This window comes from Suricata suricatta, chromosome 11 (genome assembly GCF_006229205.1).
Source record: "Suricata suricatta isolate VVHF042 chromosome 11, meerkat_22Aug2017_6uvM2_HiC, whole genome shotgun sequence".
In the NCBI taxonomy this organism is placed as follows: domain Eukaryota; kingdom Metazoa; phylum Chordata; class Mammalia; order Carnivora; family Herpestidae; genus Suricata; species Suricata suricatta.
In genome coordinates this window covers 88,526,146-88,538,925 of record NC_043710.1, presented here as the reverse complement: position 1 = coordinate 88,538,925, position 12,780 = coordinate 88,526,146, and the positions used below count along the sequence as shown (strand labels likewise).

The 12,780-nt window shown below is 47.1% G+C and overlaps 1 protein-coding gene across 1 annotated transcript; it reads left to right on the top strand.

Moving 5' to 3' along the window:
• The first annotated feature begins 703 nt into the window (after window positions 1–703).
• Window positions 704–2,289, top strand: LOC115306315 (secreted seminal-vesicle Ly-6 protein 1-like). The gene is made up of 3 exons (XM_029956652.1): window positions 704–761; window positions 1,392–1,505; window positions 2,060–2,289. The coding sequence occupies exons 1-3, from the start codon at window positions 704–706 to the stop codon at window positions 2,182–2,184; spliced, it is 297 nt and encodes a 98-aa protein (XP_029812512.1). The 3' UTR covers window positions 2,185–2,289.
• Window positions 2,290–12,780: the final 10,491 nt, after the last annotated feature.

Genomic DNA, 12,780 nt, shown 5'->3' with positions numbered 1-12,780 from the left:
CCAGCTGGGTCTTGAACTCACGAATTGGGGGATCACAACCATGAGTCGATCCACTTGAGCCACCCAGGTGCCCCTCCAGATCAATGCTTTTAAATTACATTCATCAGTGTATAAATGAACAAAAATCTTTAGTCTGGCATGCAGCCTGCCTGGAATTTAACCCCAAGTTTGCTTTTTGGGAGGTTAGTGATTTACTTAGCAACAGTGCAGGCACGTATCCATCTCGGTAAAATCAGGAGCTTTCCAAGTCGGTGCTCACGCCGCATTCAGGGGAGTGGTCTTGAGTCCGGAAAATCCTGGTGTAATGCGCCCCACCCCTCCAGGTTCCTCAGCTCACCTGAATCTCACAAATTCTTGGGCTGAGTAAGGCAGACACCATTCTCCCACTAAAAGGTAGGGGGAAATGAGTCCCAAAGAAGCCAAGAAAGAAAGTGGCTCCGCAAACGGGGCCAGGGACAGTGGGCAGAGCCCCTGGGTTGGGCGGGGAGGCTGGGTGGGTGGAGCTCCTGGGGTGGGCGGAGCCTCTGGGGTGGGCGGATTGCTGGGGCTCTCACCAGCCTCTCTGCTCACCTTGGAGCCTGTGGAAGTGCAGCCGTCAGCTCCCACTGGCGGCTGCTGCCCGCAGGGGTGATAAAGCGGGATACTCGGGTCTGGCACCTGCGGCTCTGTGCAGCCTTCTGTAGCTCCCTGGTCCTGGTCCGAGATGGGTGCGCGCCTCCTGCTACTGCTGGGCCTTTCCTTGCTGCTGGGCGTCCTGCAAGGTGAGCCAGTGTGGGGCCTTTGGAAGGACCTTGAGGACTGGGGCTAGGTGCTCTGTGGGTTGGTGGGACAGGGGGAGGTGAAGACCTAACCTTAACCTCAGGGGCGATCGCCGCCTTCACCCCCTCGCCCCACTGTTCCTCCACCCTCTCTGCCTCCCCTCTCCGAGGCTTCCTCCACTTTTATCACCGCTTTTTCTTTTTCTCCTTTCACCTCTCTTCCCAATTTTACTTCACCTTCCTCCCACCTCAGTCCTAATCCAGTACTCCCCAGTTCCTCAAGCTTTCTTGCTGAGAGTCCTACATTGAAATGAAGGGGAGCAAAGAAGGTTCTTTGTGGGTCATGAAGGCAGCGGGGGCTGTCCAGAGGATTGGGAAGATGGTCACGGGCCATATGAGTGGGGTTGGCAGAGCTGCCTTATAGGACTTGACCTTCAGCACAGTCCAGCCCCGGGAGTAGAGGGGGATCCTGTCTGTACCCCACCTGCTTGCTTCCTCCCAGGTGTGTGCCAAACACCCAGAAATCCCCTGCTTTCATTCACTGTCCAGGCTGCCTGTGACTCAGAGGAGTGCTCCCGGCTCATCTGCCGGGAGGCAGAGTCTCATTAGGCCGTTTTGGATTTGACTTTCCAGCTCTACCATGTTTCACGTGTCCACGAGTCAATGCCAGCGGAGTTTGCGAGACTTGGGAAAGTGTCTGTCAGACTCAAGGCAGCCAGCAGTGCTTCCTGAGGAAGGTCTATGACGGTAGGTGGGTCCTGAGAAGTCACCTGGGTGACCCTGGCCTGATTCTGTGGGAGGTGGCTCTCAGGAGCCTTGGGGGCAAAGGCAGAGACTTTGGGAAGGATTTTTTTCTTAAAGAGTTGGAAGGGGATCTCTTGGATCTGGTGCTAGGCTGCCACTAGCCTTTGACTGGACCAGCAGACCTCTTAGGAGAAAAAGTGCTTGTTGAGGAGTCCCTGGGTCCTTGGGGAGTCCCCGTGCTCCTCAGGGGTGGGAGGGACTAGCTAAGAAAATTCCAGTGAAACTTATGTGTGGTAGTGCTTTTGGGAACTGGAGGCCTTAGTTCAGGCGAGGTAAGGGGTAGGAAAGATGGCCCAGTAGGGGCTCACCTCTGTCTTTGTAGGGTGGCTTATGTCCCTTGTTACCTGGCATCCTGAGTCCTTAGGACTGTCTGCTGTCTCTCCTTATTTGCTGAATCCCCCATTCTTTCAACAAATGTTTATTGTTTACCTCTTATGTGGCAAACACTTTTGAACTTGGAGGTCACAAATCAGAGGTCTTCTTGTCTTCCTCTCCAGATGACAGGCTCCTGTATGGATCCCAGGGCTGCGGGGACCTGTGCCTCTCCCTGTCTTTCTTCAGACAAAGTGTTCAAGTGGATTTTGTATGCTGCAATGACGCACCTTTCTGTAACAGATTCTAGAGACTTGGTCCTGCTCAGTTATGCATTTAGCCCTTTTCTCTACGTCCACAGCCTCAAAGGACGGGGCCGTCTTTCCCCAGCACTGTCCAAGCCCGGAAGCCTGTTCCTGCTAAGTTTTGGGTGGTGACGATTCTGCAGCTTACCCCACCAGATCGACGCTTTCTGCTTCCCATCGCCACTGCTGCTCTTTTTCTCAGATTCGGGTCTCCCCCCTTTCTCTCCCTGCACCTATGTCCCTCCTTGCTTCCCCTGTCATTGGCTGGCATCTAACAAGCGCTCCCATCTCCCTCTTTTCCTTCCTTGGACAAATATTTTCTGACGGCTGAGTCCTGTAATTAGATGCTGAATAGAGAACAGTGAATAAAATAGACCTGATCTCTGTCCTCAATCAATGTGCCTTCATTTTTGCGGCTCATTTTCTGCCAGGTTGACCAGGGTCACAATGGCTCCAGAACTTATTCGCAGAACTTAAGCCTGAAAGGGACTCCTTCACCAGCACCTCCATTACCTGCCCCTCCCCCAACACACATACTCTCTCTCTCCCTCTCCCGCTGTCTTTCCTCCTTCCCACTGTGTAGCTTTTTCTGAATAAACCTAGCATCTTGGTGTTGCTTAGAATTTTTGTTTTTATGCTTAAATTACAAGAATAAATATTGAATTTAGGAAAAATATAAAATAGTGACCCAAGTAGACATCACTAGCAAGCCCATCCTACTGTGCAGAGACATATCTCGTGTTAGGGCTTATGGTGTACATCCCTGACTTAGTACATTTATTTAAAGTGCCTTTTTCCCTGCTGTCTTCAAAATTTGCTCTCTGTCTTTGGTTTTAAGCAGTTTGATGTTTGTAGTGATGTTGTTTTCAGTGGTCATTTGTTAGAGATTCAGCTTCCTTGGGTATGCATTTTGATGCTTTTCATTATTTTTGGGAAATGTTGCCTATTATGTTTTTAAGTATATATTCCATCTCATTTTCTGTGTCTTCTCTGTCTGGGAAACTAATGGAATATGTCAGAATGTTTGGTATTATCCTGCAGCTCTTGGATGCGCATGCTAGTTTATTATTGTTATTATTTATTATTTTATCTACTCATGCTTCAGTCTAATTTCTGTTGCCCAATCTTCAACGTCACTGATTTTTTCCCTGCACTGTATTGAGTCTACTGATGAGCCCATGACAGAAATTCTTTACCTTTGATATTGTGTCATTTTATTTCTGGCATCTCCCTTTGACTCTTTCCTAGAGACTCCATTTCTTCTTTCAGATTGTTCATCTGTTCTTGCATCCTAACTTTTCCATTTAATCTTTTAACATATTATAGTTAATGTCCCTGATTACTAGTTCCAACAATGGCCATTGCATAGTTCAGTAGTTACTTTATCTCTTGACAAAGGGTTGGGTTTTTTTTTTTTGCTTTTTTGTATTTATAATTTTAATTTTTATTTTATTTTTGTTTATTTTTTTGCTTTTTTGTGTTTATAATTTTTATTTTTATTTTATTTTTATGTTTATTTATTTTTGAGAGAGAGAGACAGATCATTAGTGGAGGAGGAGCTGAAAGAGAGGGAGACACAGAATCTGAAACAGGCTCCAGGCTCTAAGCTGTTAGCATAGAGCCCAATGTAGGGCTCAAACCCACAAACCGCAAGATCATGACCTGAGCCAAAGTTGGATACTTAACCAACTGAGCCACCCAGGTGCCCCTGTGTTTGCAATTTTTAAATCAAATGTTTGGCACTGAGGATAGAATTGTAGGTATATATATATATAAGGTAAATAGTATTGACACCTAGAAATGGACATGCTTATTTTTATAATTTTTTAAGTGTATTTATTTATTTTGAGAGAGAGAGAGAGAAAAAAAAAAGACAGAGAGAGAGTATGGGTGAGGGAGGGACAGAGAGAGAGAGAGAATCCCAAGCTGGCGCAGTGCAGAGCCCAACATGGGTCTTGATCTCACGAATCATGAGATCATGACCTGAGCCGAAATCAAGAGTCAGAGGCTTAACCAACTGAGCTACCCAGGTGCCCCCATGCTCCTTTTTGAGTAAGGTGCTCATTGTGAGGGGCTGAAGCAATCTAGTCAGAAGTTGTGATAGGTTACGTTTTATTGTTGCTCTTGTTACTTTCCATGTGCCACCGGCCTCAAGCTCCTCCAGTGATGGTGTGTTGTTTTCTTGTGTCAGGGAGCATTTCCCTTTGTGCCCATGCCCTCTGCCAGCGATTAGACATCCTTGCATTCCTGCACAACCAGGTGTCTCCCCGAGCTTTACTCTTCTGTGGCAGAGGAAAAACAATTTTCCCTCTACCCATCTGGATTCTTGGCTAAGACTTCCCTGTAAGAAAAGATGAAAGAAAAGCAGAATTTAATAACATGCATGCCACTTGTATACGTAGGAGATTCCCAGGAACACCGAGTGACTCTTCTTCAAACTGACTCAAGCCACCGCCTTAAATACCATCCCCAGCTAAAGACAAAAGAAGACATTTCAGGGAGAGAGGGTGGCAGGTACGGAGGTTACCAGGAAAAGCATAATCAACAAGGGTAAGGTGTTGTACAGATTTAAGTTCTTGCCTTCTCTATCATAAGACATTCTAGAGGTTTTAGTCACCTTATTCCTGCTACAGAGAGGGAGATCCCCTTAGAATGGAAATTTCCCTTATAAATATACATAATCTTCAGAGCTTCCCCTATGTCTGCTGCGTCTTAAAACCTTTATTCCAAAGACACTTATTTTGGGGTGCCATATTCTGCCCCCCCTCACTCCTCTCTCAGCATGATAGCGCTGCCGCTTGTTCGGTGCTGAGCTTGTGGCTGCAATGCCAGGACTCGCTGTGTTCCTGGTTCACCGCAAACTGAGGCTGCTCACAGTGCCTGGGCCGCTTCAGCATGCCTGTCCCTCCTTTCTGTGGATTTCTGCCTTGTTCTCGGGCTAGTCTTAGGAGATAGTTTTTGGCCTTCTCAAAGAAGCAAAGATTTAAAAGAAATTTTTTTGAATGTTCATTTATTTTTGAGAGAGAGAGGGGAGGGGAGCAGAAAGAGAAGGAGACACAGAAGCCAAAGCTCCAGGCTCCAACCTGTCAGCACAAAGCCCGACGTGGGGCTCAGACTCATGAACCTTGAGATCATGAGCTGAACCAAAGTCATGACCTGAGCCAAGGCTTAACTGACTGAGCCACCCAGGTGCCCTGGAAGCAAAGATTTAAAAAACTTTTTTTATTTTATTTATCCTTATCCCAGCCACGATAGGACTTTGTGTCTTGTGGTCAGCATTTTCTACCCTTTTCCCAGAAATTTAAAGCATTTGCTTTATAGAAAAAAAGGTCAAAAAGAGTAAGTGAGGCTGTGTATCTTTTTTTTAGCAGCCGCTGATTGGGTCTTACACGTCTGCAAGGCTGTGGGGTGGAGGATGGGTCTCTTTTGGTTCTGCCTTGCTTCTAATTTTTCTCTAGCACTGACTAGATATCTTTGGAATAGAGGTTGTAAACTAATCCAAAATACTATTAGGCCTGAGGCCCTCATTTATTTCCAACTGACACTCAAGTCCTCACTTGGTTTAAAAAAAATTTTTTTTTACATTTATTTATTTTTGAGAGACAGAGACAGACAAAGCATGAAAGGGAAGGGGCAGAGAGAAAGAGACACAGAATCCAAAGCAGGCTCCAGGCTCTGAGTTAGTGGTCAGCACAGAGCCCGATGCCAGGCTTGAACCCATGAACCATGAGATCAAGACCTGAGCCGAAGTCAGATGTTCAACCGACCGAGCCACCCAGGCGCCTTCTCACTTGATTTTTAATGCCTGTTAAAAGCTCAGCTAGTCAACTCTTGGCTTTCTTTCTTTCTTTCTTTTGAGTGTGAAAGCATGGGCTTGGAAGGGGCAGAGGGAGAGGGAGAGAGAATCTTAAGTAGGCTCCGCTCCCAGTGCCGAGTTCAATGTCATGACCATGAGATCATGGCCTGAGCTGAAATCTACAAAGTTGGATGCCCGACTGATTGAGCCATCCAGTGCCCCTCTTTTTATGTTTTACTTGGCTTTTATGGAGGCTACTTCTGTCCTCTGTGCTCCGCGATACGTAAGCCAATTTGTATATCTACTCAGATCTAAATCAGTCTGTTCTTAAATTAAAATTAGCCCTTAATATTTTTTGAGGCTTTTTTAGGGGCCTTATTCTGAGTCCTTTCTTGTCTCCATAAGCAAATTGACTAAGAACTATTTTACTTAGATTTTGAAGAGCTCAGATTCTAAGGCCAAAGTCAGCTCAATCCTAAGAGATTCATTTCTTTGAAGTCTCATCCTGACGCTGTCTACAAAGGATCCAGTCCAGAGGACTCTCCCAGTTCATAACGTTTGCCCCCCTGGCTTATGAGGGATTGAGAACTGAACCTCTGGACATCAGAGCCTACTGCCTATGCAGTGCTTCTTTTGAGATAAGAAAACAAACATTAACACAAAGTACAAAAGTTAAAACATGACAAAATCTCACTGTGAGAGTACGGGGAAAGGCCACCATAGTTTCTCACTGGGTGAGTCAGCCTCCAACAGAAGGTGGAAACTCCCCTAGCATCTTGTTAGCTTCGTGATATAAATGTCGAAAGCCAGTTGCCCTAAGGTGTGCCCTCCTGGCATGCAGGTTCTTTGAGCTGAAAATAATCAAGGCCCAAAATTCTCAGGAAGAAATTTTGACTTTCCTTCTAAATGTCTAAAAAGAATTTAGGTAGAATACTTGTTCCCAGAAGAAAGCTACCACCATAGATATCTACATTATAATATGAACAAGGTATAGTGGAAAGGGAGGAATTTAGCAAAGTCTGTTTGGTAAAATTCCTCTCTACGTCCCACTGTTTCTGTATGACCCCACAAACATTTGTTAATAAGACATTTACTCTTTCTCAGCTTTCTGTGAACTGCTTTTCTTGCCGTGCCTACCCCCCTGTTCCTTAGTTCAGGATACCATAAATATGTCATTGTGCCTAACTATCCTTGGACTCTCATGTTTATGTGAATTCCCCATATGTATATAAGTAAATTTGATTTTTTGCCCTGTTAATTTGTCTCATGTCAATTTAATTCTTAGAACACCTATAAGGGTTGAAGGGTATAGGAAAAATTTTCCTCCCCAACAGTGCATTTGGAAGAAGGGGGCATGCAAGGTGAAATATTTATGATTAGCAGAATGGGTGAGAAGTTCTGAAATAATGAAAAGACCAGCTACATGACCTACGTGTGTCGCTGGCTGGAGGTGCAGGTGGCTGACGCGGGGACAGGTACCCAGGACAGCTGCCCTCCACAGGCTCTCAGGGTCAGGATAACCTGAGATTACAGGTGAGGCTGGTAGACAGCAAGTTTTCATCCAGGTCGTACACACACCCCAGCATCTCCGAGACCAGCCGACAGTGCTCCCAGGAGCTCCCGCCAGGCCTATGCCTCTGCCCCACTAGGGGCTGTCGGGTCCCTCTCCTCTCACTGGGGCATGGACACAAGCAGGGGATTCTGCTAGTGAGCAGAATCCTATAACCTCTTTTCCTTTTGTAGAACATTCAGCTGTAGGACAAAAACTATTTGTGGCAGAATACCTGGGTGGCCTACTAAACTCTTTTTGTCTTTCCTCTTTCCTCTTCTCAAATAGCTTCTGCTTCCTTCTAAGAAGTTTCCACTCCATTTTGCTCCTGGCCTCAGGGGGGATTTTTTGGGAAACACAAACAGAAGTAGCTTGAGAATAACCTTCCCCACTTGCTGGTTTATCTGGAAGCCTGAAGCCCTTGGCAGGATTGCCTAGAGGGAGGGGGCAGGATGGGTGCCTGGCGGGGGAGCTCTAGGAGAATGGGGTCACTTCTCCCACTTTGATGCTGGCAGTACTTCAAGGAGCAAATGACCTCATAGGGGTATGTCTGGCAATAATTCAGAAAGGTGACCCCTATCATCATGGATTTCAGATTTGGCAAGAACCAGTGAGGCCCCAAGCATGAAACCAAAATGGGCCGGGAGCATCAGCAATGGCAAATATTTCTTCTGTATGTTCTGGCAAAAATTCATGCACTTCCAATGATGCATCTCTTTAGACACTCTTCTCGAAGGAAACGAGAGGTGAGGTGAAGCCCCAAATAACAGAGATGGAATTGTTTACCATCCAGGTAGGTGGTGGTTGAGTGTCAGACTAGAGATGACTTTAAGAGAATGAGAAATGAGGTTTCTCTTAGACACGAGATTATAGTAACAACACATCCTTACCTACTACACCTATACTTCTTGCCCTAGTAGACTTTCAGAGAGTCCTCAAAAATCATGTGTAAGTACATTTATATTCAATTCAGGCGAGTCTGAGCCCTCTCCTAGTTTCTTAGGTCTTATCATACCTCCCTTGAATGTTGGACAACCAAGGCCCTCGCATTGTGCCGCACTATCCCTGGTCCTACGTGTCCTGCCAAACAAGGCTGTGTGATGGGTGTGTAGGAAGGATGGGGACAGGGTAGGAACTTTCCCATAACTTCCAGCACAACTCGAATTTTATACCTAAGGAATTAAGGAGGTGTGAGAAGTGCTCATTTTCTACCTGATTTCTCTGACGCCTCAGATCCTAGGGCAGCTGGGGTAGCACAGGTCTCCTGGTCACAGCTGTCTGCTGGCTCTGTCTCTCTTACACTCAGAGATGTGCCCAGACTGGACTCACTTGTAGTGTAGGGTACTGGGGGGGATGGTCTTCTTCCCAGTCTATCAAAGGAAATACTGTCCAAGCCAGCTGCAGCCAGAAGTCCCCACTGGTCTTTGGGATGTTAAGCCAACTGGAACCCAGAGATGGAGGGGCCAACAAGAAAGTGTTCATGGCTCTGAGTGTTTCCTAAGGAAGGAACAGTGACGTTCCAGATAGACAGTGATTTTGGTCCTAGTGTGCACCTGCTGGTAGAGGCAGCAGGATGCCCAGCTTCTGTTTGTCTCCTCCTGTACTGTGTTCCTCCGAGATGCAGATAGAGGACAGAGGGCAGGGTGATGGTCCTTGTGGTCTTAGTCTCTGTGTTCCTAGTCCTGCTACTTGGAACACATGTTGATCTGGGAGAAGCCCGAGCATAAATGTTCTTTTCCTGATCCTGAGGGAGACAGCGAAGACTGAGAAGGGCAGAGAGTACTGTACCTTCTGGGGCACAAGATGCCTTTGCTGACCAGAGCATCCAGCGGTAGGCCTTGTGGCTGCAGTTGTCCGTGAAGGGTAGGGGGTCTTGAGGCATTGGAGGCAGGGTCCACGTTCTCAGTGGTGAAGGGAGGAAGATCCAAGACTGAGAAAGAGATAAGGCCAGTGCTGTCTAAGGCTGTAGAGAAATCACAGAAGAGTTGGGTCCTGCTGATGAAGTTGGTAGAACAACCAAGTAAAGAGGACAACCCCTCCCTTGTCCTCTAGTGGTCAGGAGTCAGCAGAAAGTGGAAATTATTCAAAGGAGAAAATTCTACCAATGCTCCAGAGGAGTAACAGAATGACGTCATGTGCTCTGGGGGTGGAGCCAGCTCTCAGGGGGCCTCCTCCTCACAGGGCCTCCTGTGGCCACAGGGGCAGAGAGTCCCAGGGACAAAGAGCAGGAAGAGGACATGAACTTCTCCTGGGCTGAAACCGCCACTGCTGTGTCAGTGGGGACCTGGGAGACTCCTGGGGAAGCCTCCACGCTAGCCACCTGCGGGGTGTTGGCTCAGGCTGAGGGGTGTGTGTACTTTGGCAGGGTGCGGGGAGGCCAAAATCCCAAGTGCATCTGAGGGATTTGCCATTTGGGGTGCTTCCCATGTTTATGTTGTGAGTGAGCCACACCAGCCTCAAAGCATTTTTTATAGGACCTGAAACTTTGGCCAGACAGACCCCATCAGGGCAGATATTCCCAGAGGCTGCCCTGCCTTGAGCTTCATGTGGCCACAGAGGGAGGGTGTTCAGGACACTGGGTGCCAACATTGCCCACCCATCTCTCCCTCAGTCCCCCAGGCATTTGTGATTGGCTGCTCCCTTCCTCTTGAAAACCCCTTCTGGGTATTGTCCCCTCCCCTCTCCTCTCCTGCCTGTTTGCACCTTCCATCTCCCCCAGCAGAGAAAAGTGACAAGCACAACAAATATATGAGGAATTCCTAGAGATGTGGAATAGCCCAGAATGCAATACCAACCCACAACATTCCAGAAAAAAGAAAGATGAATAGGAAGAATTTAATAAGGAAATGTGAAAGAAACAACACAAAATTTCCAAGTAATCTGAAATGAGACATAAATCTTTAATAGCAAGTGTCAAGGGGGAAAACCCCATTGGACACATCACTGAAATTTAACAAGTAAAGGAAAGATACTGCCCTTTCCTAGAGAGAAGAGCAGATCAACTTCACAAAAATTTAACTGTCATTGTTTTTGTTAGTAGAAGCCCTGGAAGCTGGAGACAATGGAATAAGGCCTCACAATTCCCAGGGGTCACCCAGGTTTTTCAGATGACAGAGGAAAGATACTTCTGCTTTCCTCTTCTTTCTGAAACTGCTCAAACACGACGGGAGAATGGAAGGCAAAACCCAGTTAGGGATAGAGGGCTTGATGGAGCAGAGTGGTGAAACCTTGGGCCTGCAGAGGGCGCACAAGAGGCAGCTGGTGGGCCCAGTGGGACTCCACCAGGCTCTGAAATGGGAGCCACAAGGAACTGCAAAGTGGGATGAAGTTTGAGCCTAAAAGGAGAAAGTTGGTAAGAAGCCATGAGATTACCATTTCCCACCATACCCCACATTAAGGAACATCTACCGGAACCCAGCCACCTCCAGGTGGAGACATTTATTCAAAGAGCTCCAGCCTCTGGGCTCCAGGAACAGCAGGTGCGGGGAGTGAAATGCCAGAATGGAAACAGGGGCATTAAGTGAATGTCTGGATAGAACATGGTAGTCCCGGCCTGCTTTCCTCTACCTGCTCATTCTCCTCTCACCCCACCAAATCCTGGTGTTCCCTCCTTGCAGTTTTTCAAACTTGAGCTAAATCTGTCCCCACCATGATCTCTTGCTCCCTATGTCCTGATGGGCACACACTCACTCAGAGGTGTATTGCTGAAGAGAAGATGAGCAAGAAGAAGTGAGGATTGGAGGCCAGTAGGCTATGATCAGGAAAGAAGAGAACTGGTAGAGTCCCATGCAACACCCTGGCCTTTTGCCTTCCAGCATGGGACAGGTAGTCAACATGTGTGCCAAAGGGCACTCCCATCACAAGGGTAACAAAAAAGAAGACTCATTTCTGCACCCCCACCCCCCACTGCTCCTTCTACTTCTCCTAGGCTTTCCAGATGTTAAGGGCCCTGGGACATGGTAGAAAGTTCTTGGACCCAGGCTCAGTACCACAAGCCACATCTGGGATCTCAGGAAGGATAGTTAATCTCCAGTCATCACTTCCTTCCTTGCCTCAGAGGTGGTGGGATTGGGTGTAAGGGCCTACTGCAGTGCCCAGCAGTTGGCATGTGTTAGTAGTTAGGAATAAATATTAGTACCCTCACTCACCCTGTGCTTTGAGAATTCGAGTCTCAGCGAACGCGTTCCCTGACCAGACCCCTTTCCCGGCTCTGAGCACCATCAGCCCCTATGACAGCTGTCCTGGGCTCCAGAGCTCTTATTCCCTACGGGCGTGTTTATGTGCCCAGCTCTATTAGCAGGGCCCTTGAGGAAAAGCATCTTCCCCCAAAAGTTTTACCCAGACTTCAAAGGCTGAGAGCTCAATAGCTCTTGGTTAGGGTTGTTGTAGTGGCAGAAAGAACCCTTCCCTGGTGAGCCCCCTCCCCATCCGTACAATCCCCACCCAGCAGTTTAACACCAAAAGCAGGAGGAAGAAAAATAAGAAATTGGACTTTATCAAAATTAATGATGTTGTGCTTTCAAGGACATTATCAAGAAAGTGTAGGGGTGACTGGGTGACTCAGTCAGGTAAGCGTCCGACTTCAGCTCAGGTCATGATCTCAGGGTTTGTGAGTTTGAGACCTGTGTCTGGGTCTGTACTGACAGCTCAGAGCCTGGAGCCTGCTTCGGATTCTGTGTCTCCCTCTCTCTCTGCCCCTCCCCTGCTCATGCTCTGTTTCTCTCTGTCTCAATAATAAGTAAACATAAAAAAAAATAAAAAAGAAAGTATAAAGCTAAAGATGAGAGAAAATGTTTGCTACTTATATACCTGAGAAGAACCTAGTATCCAGAATGTGTATTCATACATATATATATTATAAAATATATTCATTACTTACCATAATAAATACATAGAGTACTTACACCTGAACAATTTAAAAAAAACCTCAGCCAAAATCTACAAGGAACTCACCAAACTCCATACTGAAAAAACAAATAATCCAGTGAAGAAATGGGCAGAAGACTTGAACAGACACTTCTCCAACAGGCACATGAAACGGGCACATGAAACGATGCTCAGCATCACTCAGCATCAGGGAAATACAAATCAAAACCACACTGAGATACCACCTTACACCGGTCGGAGTGGCTAAAATGAACAAATCGAGAGACTGTAGATGCTGGCGAGAATGTGGAGAGACGGGCACCCTCCTACACTGTTGGTGGGAATGTAAACTCGTGCAGCTGCTCTGGAAAACCGTGTGGAGGCTCCTCA